The sequence below is a fragment of the Psittacula echo genome, assembly GCF_963264785.1.
Source record: "Psittacula echo genome assembly, chromosome: 3".
Classification (NCBI taxonomy): Eukaryota; Metazoa; Chordata; class Aves; order Psittaciformes; family Psittacidae; genus Psittacula; species Psittacula echo.
The window spans coordinates 59,510,726-59,523,228 of NC_137736.1; the positions used below are offsets into that span (position 1 = coordinate 59,510,726).

The 12,503-nt window shown below is 41.3% G+C and overlaps 1 protein-coding gene across 1 annotated transcript in view; it reads right to left on the reverse strand.

The window, feature by feature from the left end:
- Positions 1-12,163, reverse strand: part of CRACDL (CRACD like) — a gene marked incomplete at both ends in the record, with an annotated part of 28,443 nt that extends 16,280 nt beyond the window's left edge. Inside the window, 7 exons of the mRNA XM_080613528.1 lie at positions 1,385-1,615; positions 4,993-5,061; positions 5,694-5,858; positions 6,218-6,353; positions 9,276-9,438; positions 10,381-10,517; positions 12,156-12,163. Coding sequence (XP_080469654.1) covers positions 1,385-1,615; positions 4,993-5,061; positions 5,694-5,858; positions 6,218-6,353; positions 9,276-9,438; positions 10,381-10,517; positions 12,156-12,163 — 909 coding nt within the window. The remainder of the gene's footprint in view (positions 1-1,384; positions 1,616-4,992; positions 5,062-5,693; positions 5,859-6,217; positions 6,354-9,275; positions 9,439-10,380; positions 10,518-12,155) is intronic.
- Between the last annotated feature and the right edge of the window lie 340 nt (positions 12,164-12,503).

The window sequence follows — 12,503 nt, forward strand, 5'->3', positions numbered from 1 at the left end:
AACATTTCATCTAAATCTCCCCTCTGTCAGTTTAAAGCCATTCCCCCTTGTCCTGTCACTACATGGCCTTGCAAAATGTCCCTCTCCATATTTCTTTTTGGCCCCTGGAAGGCTGCTAGAAAGTCTCTCAGGAGCCTGCTCTTCTCCAGGCTGAACAAGCCCAACTCTCAGCCTGGAGAGGTGCTCCAGCCCTCTGATCATCAACAGGAACATAAAAGCACAGCAACATGAAAGCAAAAGATACCAGTTAGCCAGAAGCAAAGGTGCACAGGCAGAGTCAGACAGAAAATATTACAACAACTATTATCAAAAGATGCAAGCACTCTCCATGGAAAACCAGGAGAGCTCAGTCATCTGGCAGTTTATAAGCACGCTGGACAAAGCAATTGTACAATGTTACAATGGAAGAGGATGTTTGATCAATGAGTTATTGCTTTACACGGTTCTCTAAATAACTGGCCTCATCATTGTGCTGCTCACAGTGGTGCTCTACCAAGCTTACAGATCACTCACGGATTTTAGAAAATATAGACTATCAGACAAGAAGTATTTAGAGACAGAATATTCCTGGTGATAAGCAAGAGAATTTAATGGCTGTATTTGAAACACTGAAAGAAACCATGAACAACAAAGTGCAAATACTGTAGCAAGAGCTGCAAACTTTACTTCTAAAAAGAGAAGAGAAAGAAGAAGAATAAGCTACACCCTTCATAAGATAGGACAATGAATAAGATGGTGTTTTAAAAGCACAGTTTAAAACCAATGCTTTTTTAATAGTATACATCTCTTTTTTTTTTTCTGTGGAGACTTACTTTAAGTCTCTGTGGTGCACATAAAGGGTTTATAAGCTCTGGGGCAGGGAGAGGTCTGAATTCAGCACAGTCCTAATGTATAGAATTAGGCTCCAATTAATAGATCACAACTTACTCTTTCTGTGCTTTCTGTAAATATAAACCAAATGGTCTTTCCTCCATGAACAGTTTCTCAAAGACTCATGATTGATTTTACAGGATCTTTCAGACCAGGAGAAGAACACAAGTTGATTCTAACAGTTTTCAAAAAGTATTTTAAAGTAAGAAACAGAGCAGTCAGCCCCAGCTCCTGCACCACAAGCAACATACTGAATTGTGCTGCACAGTAAATTTAAGAATGAATTGTTACATAAACTGCTGCATTAAGAGTTAACAACTAAACTCATAATATTTGATCTGTTCCTAGCGTCTACTCCAGATACGTAGCCTCACTAAGTAACAGCTATTATAACCCAATGACATATCCATGCTGCCATCTGACTTCCCCTCTCATATCTGAGTTTGAAATACAAAGTCCAGTAAGAACTTCCTGGCTCTGTGTCAAAGGTGATGCTGTTTATTTTCACAAGTACCTGAGAAAATCGTCTCATTTTACTGGATCTCTGGTTCCGGGGTTTTATTAAAAGCCTATGTTTAGCAGCAGAATTATCCAAGCAAGAGGAAAGCTCAGGCGGAGTGTCAAAATTAGCTGTAGGCGAGGTGGTACTGTCAGATATCTGGGGAGCTCCAGTTTTGGCACTTCCATGCCTAGGGAAGAGCTGACCATCTGTAGAATGAGATCCAGAAGAAGGACTCAATGTAACCTGAAAGAAAAAATAATCCCCAAACAGAGAATCAAAGAAAGAAACAAAGACATGAAAATCAGAATTCTACAAAAAAGGGGCCATGTTCACCGGCATTCTAAGGTTGCCTCTTTTTCTTTTTGACATCTCATTGCATTTCCTAATATTGCATGTGGAGTACTACTATTAGCAATCCTGCATTTTTAGCTGCTTGAATATCATGGTATACTGTCTGGTGGGAAGGACTAAGTCATATTTAACTAGAAGATCATAGAATCACAGAATCATACAATGGTTTGGGTTGGAAAGGACCATCTCGTTCCAATCCCCCTGCCATGGGCAGGGACACCACACAGGCTCTGTCCAACCTGGCCTTGAACACTGCCAGGGGTGGAGCATTTATCACTTCCTTGGGCAACCTCTGCCAGTGCCTCACCACCCTCACAGTAAAGAACTTCCTTATATCTAACCTGAGCTTCCGCTGTTTAAGTTTAAACCCATTCCCCTTTGTATAAGGCACACAAATACATGGCCAGCATATTTTAGAAAACAGATTTATGAAGAGTGGTCAGTTACAGAACCTAACGGGCCAGTTTCCTCTCTTGGTCTGTCCTTCACCATCTGTGTCTAGGCTCCTACACACAGTTATGCTAGACTGGAGCATCTCTAGTTTCCTATATGTCACCAGCTCCCTTCTAACTCTATCACACCCTCCTAAAGACAAAAGAATCAAGTATCAGTGGCACTGACATTTAAATCAGCTTGTGCTTTTTCCTCATGCATTTGTATCTGCGAAATAACTAGGGAGTTTACCTGAAATATAACATTACAGTTGTAGACTATTCTGGGGAAGGAAATCATGGACAATTCCTACCAGAGGCCAATAATCCATCCAGAAATAACTCCTGAATGCTGCAAGTGGCACAGTACTTTCAGCAAGCTGGAACTCAGGTTGCCTATGCGCTTCACGAAAAGCTACCACAGTCCCAGGGCTGATGCAAAAAGGAGACTGAAAAACTTAAGAAAAATGACTCTAAAAAGGGTTCTTCCCTTCTCTCAGACTAATTTTCTGCAAATAGGTAAAATGTATTTCCAAAGTGTCTGTCATGGCATTAACATGACCTCTGAGAACTCATGACAGCACTCCCTGTAGGCTTGAAATTCCGGTTCATTTCATTAGAGGAGCTTTCCTCCTTTGTCGTGCTTTCTTCTGCAGGCTTTCTTCTTTCTTTTTTCTTCTTCTTTCTCTGGAAGTGATATTTTACTGAGAGTGTTCGATGGGAGAAGGGGATAGCAGGACAGTGTTCATCTTACTTAGAGAGGGAAAAAGCATCAGTGTTTTCTGCAAGGAGAATTCTGCATGATGCACTGCAGCCAAAAGATACTCCGTCGTGTAGTGTAGGCCTGCTACAGATTCCTCAATGGCCAGGGGAAAACTCACATTGATTTTAGCAGAGGTTGGATCCACAGCTTCTGATCATGCTTTCTATTCATGAAAAAAAAAGGTAGCTCAGCCATGCTGAATAATGGATGCTCTCATTAATTTTCACTCTACACTATCTGCAGTCTAGTACTCAAACATGACTAATGTACAACAAACGATACGTGGCTGCATTATACATTAGTACCTAACAGTGAATACATTGACATTTCAGCTCCAAGATAAAGATGCAGCACATGTTCTCTTTCAAGGCACGTCATTATTTGCCTGCCTTTCTTCTGGCTTCTGCTTTTCCTCGAGAGCTTCGCATGTCTTCTCACTGGCAGTGCTCAGTGTTGGCCATTACACTGGAAAATCAAGAATCTGGTTTGTTACTTAAATTTCAGCAGCCTGAGTGAATGCCAGCTCTGAGCTGGCTGCAGAAGTTGCCTGTCCCATGAAGCTTGGCTCTGGCAAAGCCTGCTGGAGGAGTAGACAGTTGCCAGACTCCTTTCTTCAAATTTCATGTTCACATGGCTCAGCTGTCCTTCTGCTGGTCACACTGAGTGGCACAAGGTGGGGTCCAGGAGGGAGCCACATCCCCAAAGCCTGACAGGACAGTCACGATCCTTTTCTCCCTTCTTCCATCCAGGAAAGCTTCCAAGACACAGCAAGGTGTCACTGCTCCCAAAACCTTAGGGCTGCGTTGTGCGAAACTCCTCAGCCCTGTAATCTGTTCTCCTCTTGACTCTCTCCAAAATGCCAGGTTGTAGACTCTGTGGTTAGGGCACCTTCAGATGGGGCTGCTTTCTGGCTGTGCTCTGAAACTGGACTGGGATGAGGAGAGCTCTGAGCTGGCTAAATGATGGGCCATGTGGAAAAAGCTGAGCAACCACAGAGTCACCACCTCGTCTCTGGAGTCAGCAAGTGAGTCAGAGAGTGATGTTAATGGAACAACAGGGAGACATAAATCCTTTAGCAAACACGCATCTGGACTGGATGAATTTACAGCAAGCTTACACCAGTTTTCAAGAAATACCTTCTGCAAGCGTTCTGTTGTTTTTCTTTAAAAATATTAAAAATTCACTGCATCTAAGCAGGTTTTCAAACAGCTTCATGTAGAATCTAACAACTGTAGCCAGAAATCTTTGCTGAGCCCTGCTGCAGCTGGCCTTGAAATACATTTTGCATAATTACCAAGGAATAGCCAGCTTAGGACTAGCTTCTCTATTTCCTTTCAGCAATTCCCTTCCACCCCCCTCCTATTTCTAGAAAATGCTTTTCCCTGTACCTCCTGTGTTGTTTCCACCGTGACTCCAGCTGCTGACAACTAAAAGGGACTCTTCAGAGCCTGTCAAAACCTCCCTTTAATCAGCCAGAATGCTGGCTGCTGATTGAAGAAAGCCATCTATTTGCCTGTACTCAAGTCCTGAAAACCACTTCAGCAAAATTCACAGCCAGAATCCAACTGAAGGCTGAACTGCAGACTCCTGAGCAGCAATGCCAGCCACTATCACCAGTGTGAGGCAACCTCGTGCTTAAAGCAAGGGTCTGTCTGGGCAGATCTGAGAGGATCACAGCCCCTCAACAGGCTCCCTCCCTTATCCTATGCATGTAACCCAAGCAGCCTTTACTACAACTTCCCGTCTTTACAAAAAAAGGATACCGTTTCAGTGTCTAAATCTGGTTGATCGTGCTTGGAGATTAAATCATGTCTGCAAAGTTTGCTAAAGGATGTAAGGGCTTAATTATTATCAGTGGGAGATTACCTGGTGTCAGAATTATGTTGATAAATAATAATAACTTTTATGTTAGACAGGCTTTAAAAAAAGCTCAGCAAACAGAGAGGCATGCAATTATATACACAGAAGGGGTTTTTTTGCAGCAGACGGGCAACACAATAATATTTGTCTTAACATTTCTTTATAAAACTACTATGCATAATTGCTTGGCCCTTAATACATTTGGCAGAAGTTACCTGTTCTTCTTCTTCACTGCCTGTTCCAGCTAAACTCAAAGAGCTAAGGTGCTTGTGAAAGTCAGAGAACTGTGGGATGGAATGAGGAAGAGATTCAGTAAAAGATGACAAACAAGGTGGATATACTCACAGAAACCATCTACACAAAGTGCACACAGATACTGACTATGTAAGTTGTTTTTCTCTATAGTCTTAAGGATTAGTGAGGACACTGCAAACATAAAGTGTAAGACATGCAGATAAAGAATGAAATAATGTATAACAAAACTACTATTTAAAAAGAAAAATCAGTTTCAAATGCTTTGTTTCTTTTTCCAAAGACAGCCTAGGAAAAAACATTATAGAAGAGAGCTCTCTTATCAGCACATTCAAGGGGGAATATAGATTTTTCAGCCTTTTTTCATGCCTGGCAGCTCTCTGTAGTCCCTAAAAAAAAAACCCCACCATCCCCATGCACTACACAAACACATCCTCTCCTTCCTAGTTCTGCATTTTCTGGCATGATATTTATATTTTAACAGGAACAGAGATTCTTAGTAGCTGTTTACACAGACAGATAGCATCTTTCCATTTTGAGTAAGGTATTTCTGAATTGTTCAGAGATAGTGGTGTATACAGCAAACCAAATAATTTATTCTGCCTTTTGCACACAGGTAAGACAAGTCATTAAACTGATTTTTGTCAACACTGGAACTACTCACTCTTGTTCTAATGCCGGAATTTAGGTTTTCATGGAGCAAAGACATTTCTGGAGGGCTCCTGGGTAATCCATCATCTTCAGAACTGGTCCCAGCATCCTCTGTTCGCTTTGCATTAGGTCCAAATGGAGGCGGAGGTCCCAATTTCATGGTAGGCTGAAGCTTCAGCTTCAGCATGGCATAAAATACATTAGCACGTGATAGTGATGAAGGTTTCCCCAGTACGCTTTTTAGCTCAGGTCAACAAGCTACCTTTATTTCAATTTTGCAATTGAATAATCCAGAGCATATCCTCACTTTAGATGTTCTCTTAGGGTCCCAAACAACCTATCCACTTTTCAACTATCATTTAAGCAGAACCAAGATATGATACTGCTGTTTGATTAACAAATGCAACATTTAATGTAAACTGCAGATAGATATTACTTACTAATCAAATGCTGAACCACAAATATTACGCCCAAAAATCAAGCCTGAAAAGCCAATTCCACCTCTTGCATTTGAAAAAATTCTGTTGTATACATTACCTGTAAAGCTCTAATCCGATCAGAGATGTTTTCTTGAGAGAACACTCTTACTGGCCTTGCAGGCTCTTGCCCAGTCTCAGGGATGAAAATGCTATCATGTGACAAAGCTCTGCTTCCCATAATGCCTTTATGTGTCCTAGAATAATATAACAAATGAGTGAAAATATACAGACTTTTTTGCCAGTCCTCTTACTCTTAACTAAGGTGGTCTGTTGAACATGGAGTAGGAGATGGGTGTGAAGGGCACACTGCATACAGGAGATTCCAGGCTCCTTTGTGAATACAATACAGTCATTCAGGTTAATCCAGGTAACACCTTTAAAAGCCAAACACAAATTTGCAAATGCTGTTATCTGTCACGTTAACAAACTGAATCAAGGCTAAAGACAGTTTAACCCCAGCAATTGAGTTATACCTCAGGGAAAAGCCACTACCCCTTGGCTGGAAGCCAGCAGCTGGGCTTGTGACAGGCAAGCCTAGGTGCAAAATGAAGGGAGCTCACATAAAGGAGCCTGTACCTGAGATGAACTAACTTCTTGCTAACGTAAGAACGTGTCTTGAAAATGACAGACCGTTACCATAGGAAGAGTAAGTACCTTTTACTATTTAAGTGTGGTTCAGTATTTAATGTATCTCTGCCACACAGGTCATTAACAAAAGTATTTCAGGCAATATAGTTCTCATGTAGAATCATTTGCATAAATCCTTACAAGATGCTTACAAGGTCCTGTTCTCTATATCAAGACCCCTGGGATTCTCTCTTATGAGCCTGGGGACACATTTTCTCATGGACATCTTTTATGAGCTAGTGAGAGGAAGCAGGAGATGTTTTGTGGGTGACTTTGCTCATCTTCCATTTTCTGTTTTGTTTTTTGTTTTTGTTTTTTTTTTAATGTGGTATATAACCTCTTTTGCAAATGTTACATGTGGGGCATGAACACTGTTTCCTTATGGGAATGGTACAGGAGACCCATGGTCAGACAGCTTGCTGCTGGGAGGTCTCTTGTGCACATTTTCCACAGCTTAGCTCACAGCCCAAGTGAGCAGGGACCAGAAACGCATGCACACAGCATTTCTTCTAGGACTCCCCATCCTTTAATTTTTTTAAAGAAGACAGCTATGAAATGGCATAACAGATTACAGAGTACAGAATTGTTTGGGCTCATGTACTTATCAAGTTAATTGAGCAGCATTCTAGAGGAAAAAAAAAAAGAGAACAGGAAAAAAAGAGAACTACATATTTTTTAATCTTAGATACTGTCATAGGGACACTCAGGAACATAAACAAACATGGCAGAAAGGAACATTTTCCTTGTAATGGCTGCTATAAATATGTTTGATAAAACAATAGCAGGAAAAAGTTGATCTGTATTCCTGCTGCAGAAGGACGGAAAGCCTGCTGCTCCTGCTTAATGCATTAGAGACATTAGAAGAACAATTTATCTAAATGAAAATGGGATCTCTGCAATGCATGCAAGGTCAGACAAAGCTATAGCAATCTGCAAAGTAAGTGCCAGTCAGGACTGCGATGGCTGCTCAACACACTGACATCTTACACAGGCTGCAAGGGCAGCCAGATCAGCAGTGCTGCTGCATGTGGACGTTCATCCCAGCGTGCTACCTTTGCTTTCTCTTTCTAGCAGACACATACCACCCGGATGCATGGTGGAGGTACCCTAAATGTCTCCTCAGATTATGAGTGCTTGAATTAACTCTCCTTCCTTTCAAAGAATTATCTGGTCGTTGTATAAACAAATATTAAGAAACAATAATATAACAACCCTGCAAGTAAAGGCACAGGAACATGGCCACAGTACCCACTTGAACATGACCTTGTTGAGCTGTGCATGAGGGAAAGAAAATCTGACCATCCATGTCTTAAAAATATGTGGTCGAACAACAACGCTGTTAGCCCACTGTTAGACGTGGGGCTGCCAGACTGGAACTCCTGGGGCTTCAAGCTGGACTAATATTACTCTTGCCAATGCTACAAAAGACACACAAAGTAAATATTTAGTCAATTCTTTTGGTTGTTTGGCGCTGCCTGGTGGCCGCGTTGTATAATGTCGTTTTAAATGGCCGGAATGGTTTGCCCTTCCCGCCCCTGGGCACAGCACCTCTCACTTCGAGGACCCAGGGGGCTTGTTCTGAGAGGCACAACATCCAATGACTTGCTTTTTAGGCAATCAAGGGCTCTCCAGTTCAGATCTCCATCAAGGAACACATGTGAACTTTAGACTGGGTTTCTCATGGTTACCTTTCCGTAGTGGGTAGCATTTTTGGCAATGCCTGAACAAAGACAGGATTTTCAGAGGCAGACAGATACACAGGCTGGGATTCATCTAGTCTAACTTCAGACGTTAAACCACAGGTATCTACATTGGAGCTGGTCAGCCCTGGCTCCCATCTACATTCAGTGGGGAGAAACAGGCACTTCTAGAGCCTGGCTCATCTGAATAGCTTCAGACATCTACACAAGAATGACACAAGCTTTCTTAGTACTGTTGACTTCTCTCTGCTGATTACAAAAGGCAGCTGATGACTAACTCAGATGCAGAAAGTTGTCCTTTGGTCAGATGAATCCCATGTATAGAGAGGAAATAAAGGCTTCACAGCCTCTGGATCCTGCTGATTTCAGTTGCAGTCATCCTCTTATCCCTTCCTTGCTTTCAAAACCTGGCATAAATGGTTAGACATCTAAATTTCTTTAACAATCTTTAGGAATTACATCTTAGGGGCATAAGACAATCTTAGTAAGATAAAAGCTGAGTACCTAATTCTTTTTTGAAGATGGGAGTTCCATTATTTTGAAATCATAACCCAAGGCTTATTTATGATTAAATGAAAGCTTTTTTTAGTTGTTTCTTGCTGCACCCCATACAATTCCCTTGTGATTTGTCTTGCATCAGCCTTTTTAATCTGTGCTGTCCTGAAAAAGGCAACTGTTTGAGAATGCAGCATTATGGAAAAAGCCGAGGAGGTGATTCTAGGGTGTCTTTAATCTACAAACATTGTAGCAGTTCTGTATTTGTTTACCAGCCAGAGTCCGAACACTTACTCAAGTTCATCTTCAGAATCATAATTAATGTGCATGTTATGAGAGGCTGCGACATCACTTGTTGACTGGAACAGCTTCAGAGTGCTGCTCCCAGAAGATGACTCTTTCCTTTTCTTCTTACCAAAAAACTTCTTGAAAGACTTGAACTTTGATTTCTTCTTTCCTAAGTGAAGAAACATAAAGAAGATGCAGCCAGCAGCATGTTTCTGAACAATAATAATTCCTTTATAATTTCTGCATAAAAGTGGGTCTTTTTCCTGGAAAACACAATGCAGTCCGCTCTTGCATCAATGTGTTTTGAGACTACATTGATAGCATGAAATTACTATTATCTTGGAGAATGGACTGCAATGTTTATGACACACAAGACATAACCTATGGTGTAGAATCTTTCCTAATAGAGTTTCTACTTGCTTCTTGAGATAATTACACTGTGAAGAAGAACTCTGGATTAACAGCCTGGGACACAGAGAAGAAATTACAACTTGGAAACCCACTGCCTTTGTTCAGCAAGCTAAACAGTGATGATGAGGACAGTGTTAGCAAAACCAATTTATATGTAGAAAAGGCTTACATGGGTGGAATGTGCGGTGTAGGGAGGCTTTTAAAATGTCAGTTTTATAACACATCCCAGAATATTCTGAATGCTAATTTTGAGACTCAGTGGATCACAAAGTATTAAACTAGAAATCAAGCAATAATCTTGAAAAGCAATGCTAGTCTCCTCAGTGAAGAAAGACCTGAATTAGGATCAGTTGCAAGCTCTGTGAAGGAAACTACTTAAAATGGAATCAGCCTTTTGCACGAGACATCCCAACAACTTGTGCCTGCCCTATATAAATTAGCATGACAGCACTGTGAGGCATCACTGACAGCATTTCACTTACTTTGTTGGGGAAAAAATGTTAACTTGGTCACAAGATGCTACAAAAATCTTATTTCAAGCCTTTGAAAATGTAAAAAATATAGCCGCTCTTGGAGAAAAAGAGAAAATGCATTCTCTAAACAGATTCACTTCCATGATAGAGCTGAGGCATCAAAGGTGAAGAACTTTTCAGCAAAACTCACAGCACCTTTCATTCACTGGGGAAGGGAGCAACTCTACCTGAATTGTCTTCTCCATCTCCTTCAGTCTCTCGCATCTTTGGGTCCATTATCCTTGGGGAACTTATGCGACAGTCACTAAAGGAGGTAGAAAAAGCGTCAGTCATATCAACAAAGTAGCAGTACTTCACTTCGTAGCTGTACACATACATACAGACAAGTTACTAAAATACAAAATACTATGCATGTGTTTCATATGTAAATACAATATATGTCTAAATGCATGTCTATGTATTATATCTGTAAGTTGTAGCTATCCTGTCCCTCGCAGTGTTCAAGGCCAGGCTGGGCAGGGCTTTGAGCAACCTGGTCTAGTGGATGGTGTCCCTCCCTGCCCATGGCATGGGGGTTGGAACCAGATGATCTTTAAGGTGCCTTCCAAGCCAAACCATTCTATCATTCCATGATAAATATATACAAAATTCAAAAAATATCCCATAGGATGAAGCTTATTAGGCAAAAGTATAATAAACCGCATAGAATATTTCTACTTTCATAAGACAATAGTACGTTAAGGTTCAATTAACTAGCCCTTCCTGCCTGAAAATAGAGTTTGTTTTGATTCTCAAATGCTTCCAAAAACATGCATCAGAGGAGGTGGACTTCTTTGACTCTCCCTCTCTGCACGTATTCAGGACCACAGACAAAATGATTTTGTGCTTGTTACAGCTTTTGGTAACTGGAAGTTCCAGGCCAGGCTGGATGGGGATTTGAGCAATTTGGTCTGGAGGTGTCCCTGCCTGTCCCTGCAGGGAGGTTGGAACTAGATGATCTTCAAGGTCCCTTCCAACCTGAACCATTCTATGATACTACGATGAATATGTACATGTAACATTAGTAAAGAACCACACATTTTTTCCCTTTATTTATATCCAAATTTGAAGTATTCGACAGACTGTAGTTTTTCTTATTTTTTAAGCAATTTGTGAAAAGGTTAACAACCCTTTTTATTCCTTTGTTCATACAGACAACAGAAAAATACAAGTAAAAATAAACCAATTCATTTTCTTCTCTCTCTGTTGCTTTTTGAAAGCACAATACCACTTAGCTTGTTAAGGTTCCTAAATTAAAAAACATTTCCAAAACTCTACAAGTCCCAAGCCTTAAGACAGAATATCTGTAATTTAAACTGCATTCTTAGAGCAGCAGTCTGTTTGTGCGCTCTCTTCTTCACCTGGAGAGCCATCATTTCATGGTTAAGGCAGAATAAAGTCATGGATGTCCTTGACTGGATGGTGAGTTAAATGCAGGGTCACTCTCTGGGCTGTAAGGGTGCCAGATGCTCCCACCACATATGGGTGGGAGGGTGAATACACTGTGGCTATTTTGATCCCCTGAAGTACCAGCAGACTTAACTAACAATGCTTATGCATTCGAAGAGTTAGCGAAATGGAAATGAAACATTACTCAAGTCTAAAACATAATGTGATGCCTGAACCCTCAGCAAGCACTTGAGCCTGGCTGTGATGACCAAATGCATGGACAGCAAAGGCACCTCGGCTCTCCCCCTAGCTGGATGCATACAGTGGGTGTAAAACACCCTCTGCCACCACCCATCGGGAAACTAAGAGTTAAACGTGAGGGTGAGCAACGTTTGGTCAAGGGCATCTGCCTTATGTAGGGACAATTCATAAGGAACTGCCCTATAAAACAACAGATGTGTATGATACATGTATTAGTAGTAAATGCCTGCTGGGAGGTGACAGATACATATGTATAGTGCGCCTTGGCCTATCTAGTTGATAATTAAACAGGCTCAGGGTGTCTCAGACTTACTCTGTCATGTTGCAATAGCAATGGCAGGAGTGCAAATCAACACCTGGAAACCCTCAGCTGTTACACGCATGCCAGAGGTGGGATCCTACAGTATCTATATAAATTATGTATGCTATAACTCAGATCCCCAGTTGTGGCCCGCTGACACTGCTCTGTTGCACCCAGCTGCACTCAGGCGAGGGTGTATTTTTTAATCCAAATGTTTATAGGCCATACTTCACTAGCTCTGCAGAGCAAATACACCTGGGGATAAATGCCCACATAATGGGACATGTTAGCTTGAAACATGAAGCTAAACACTTTCCCCCAGGCAAAATTCAAGCAGACAGTATACTTCTGACACACCAG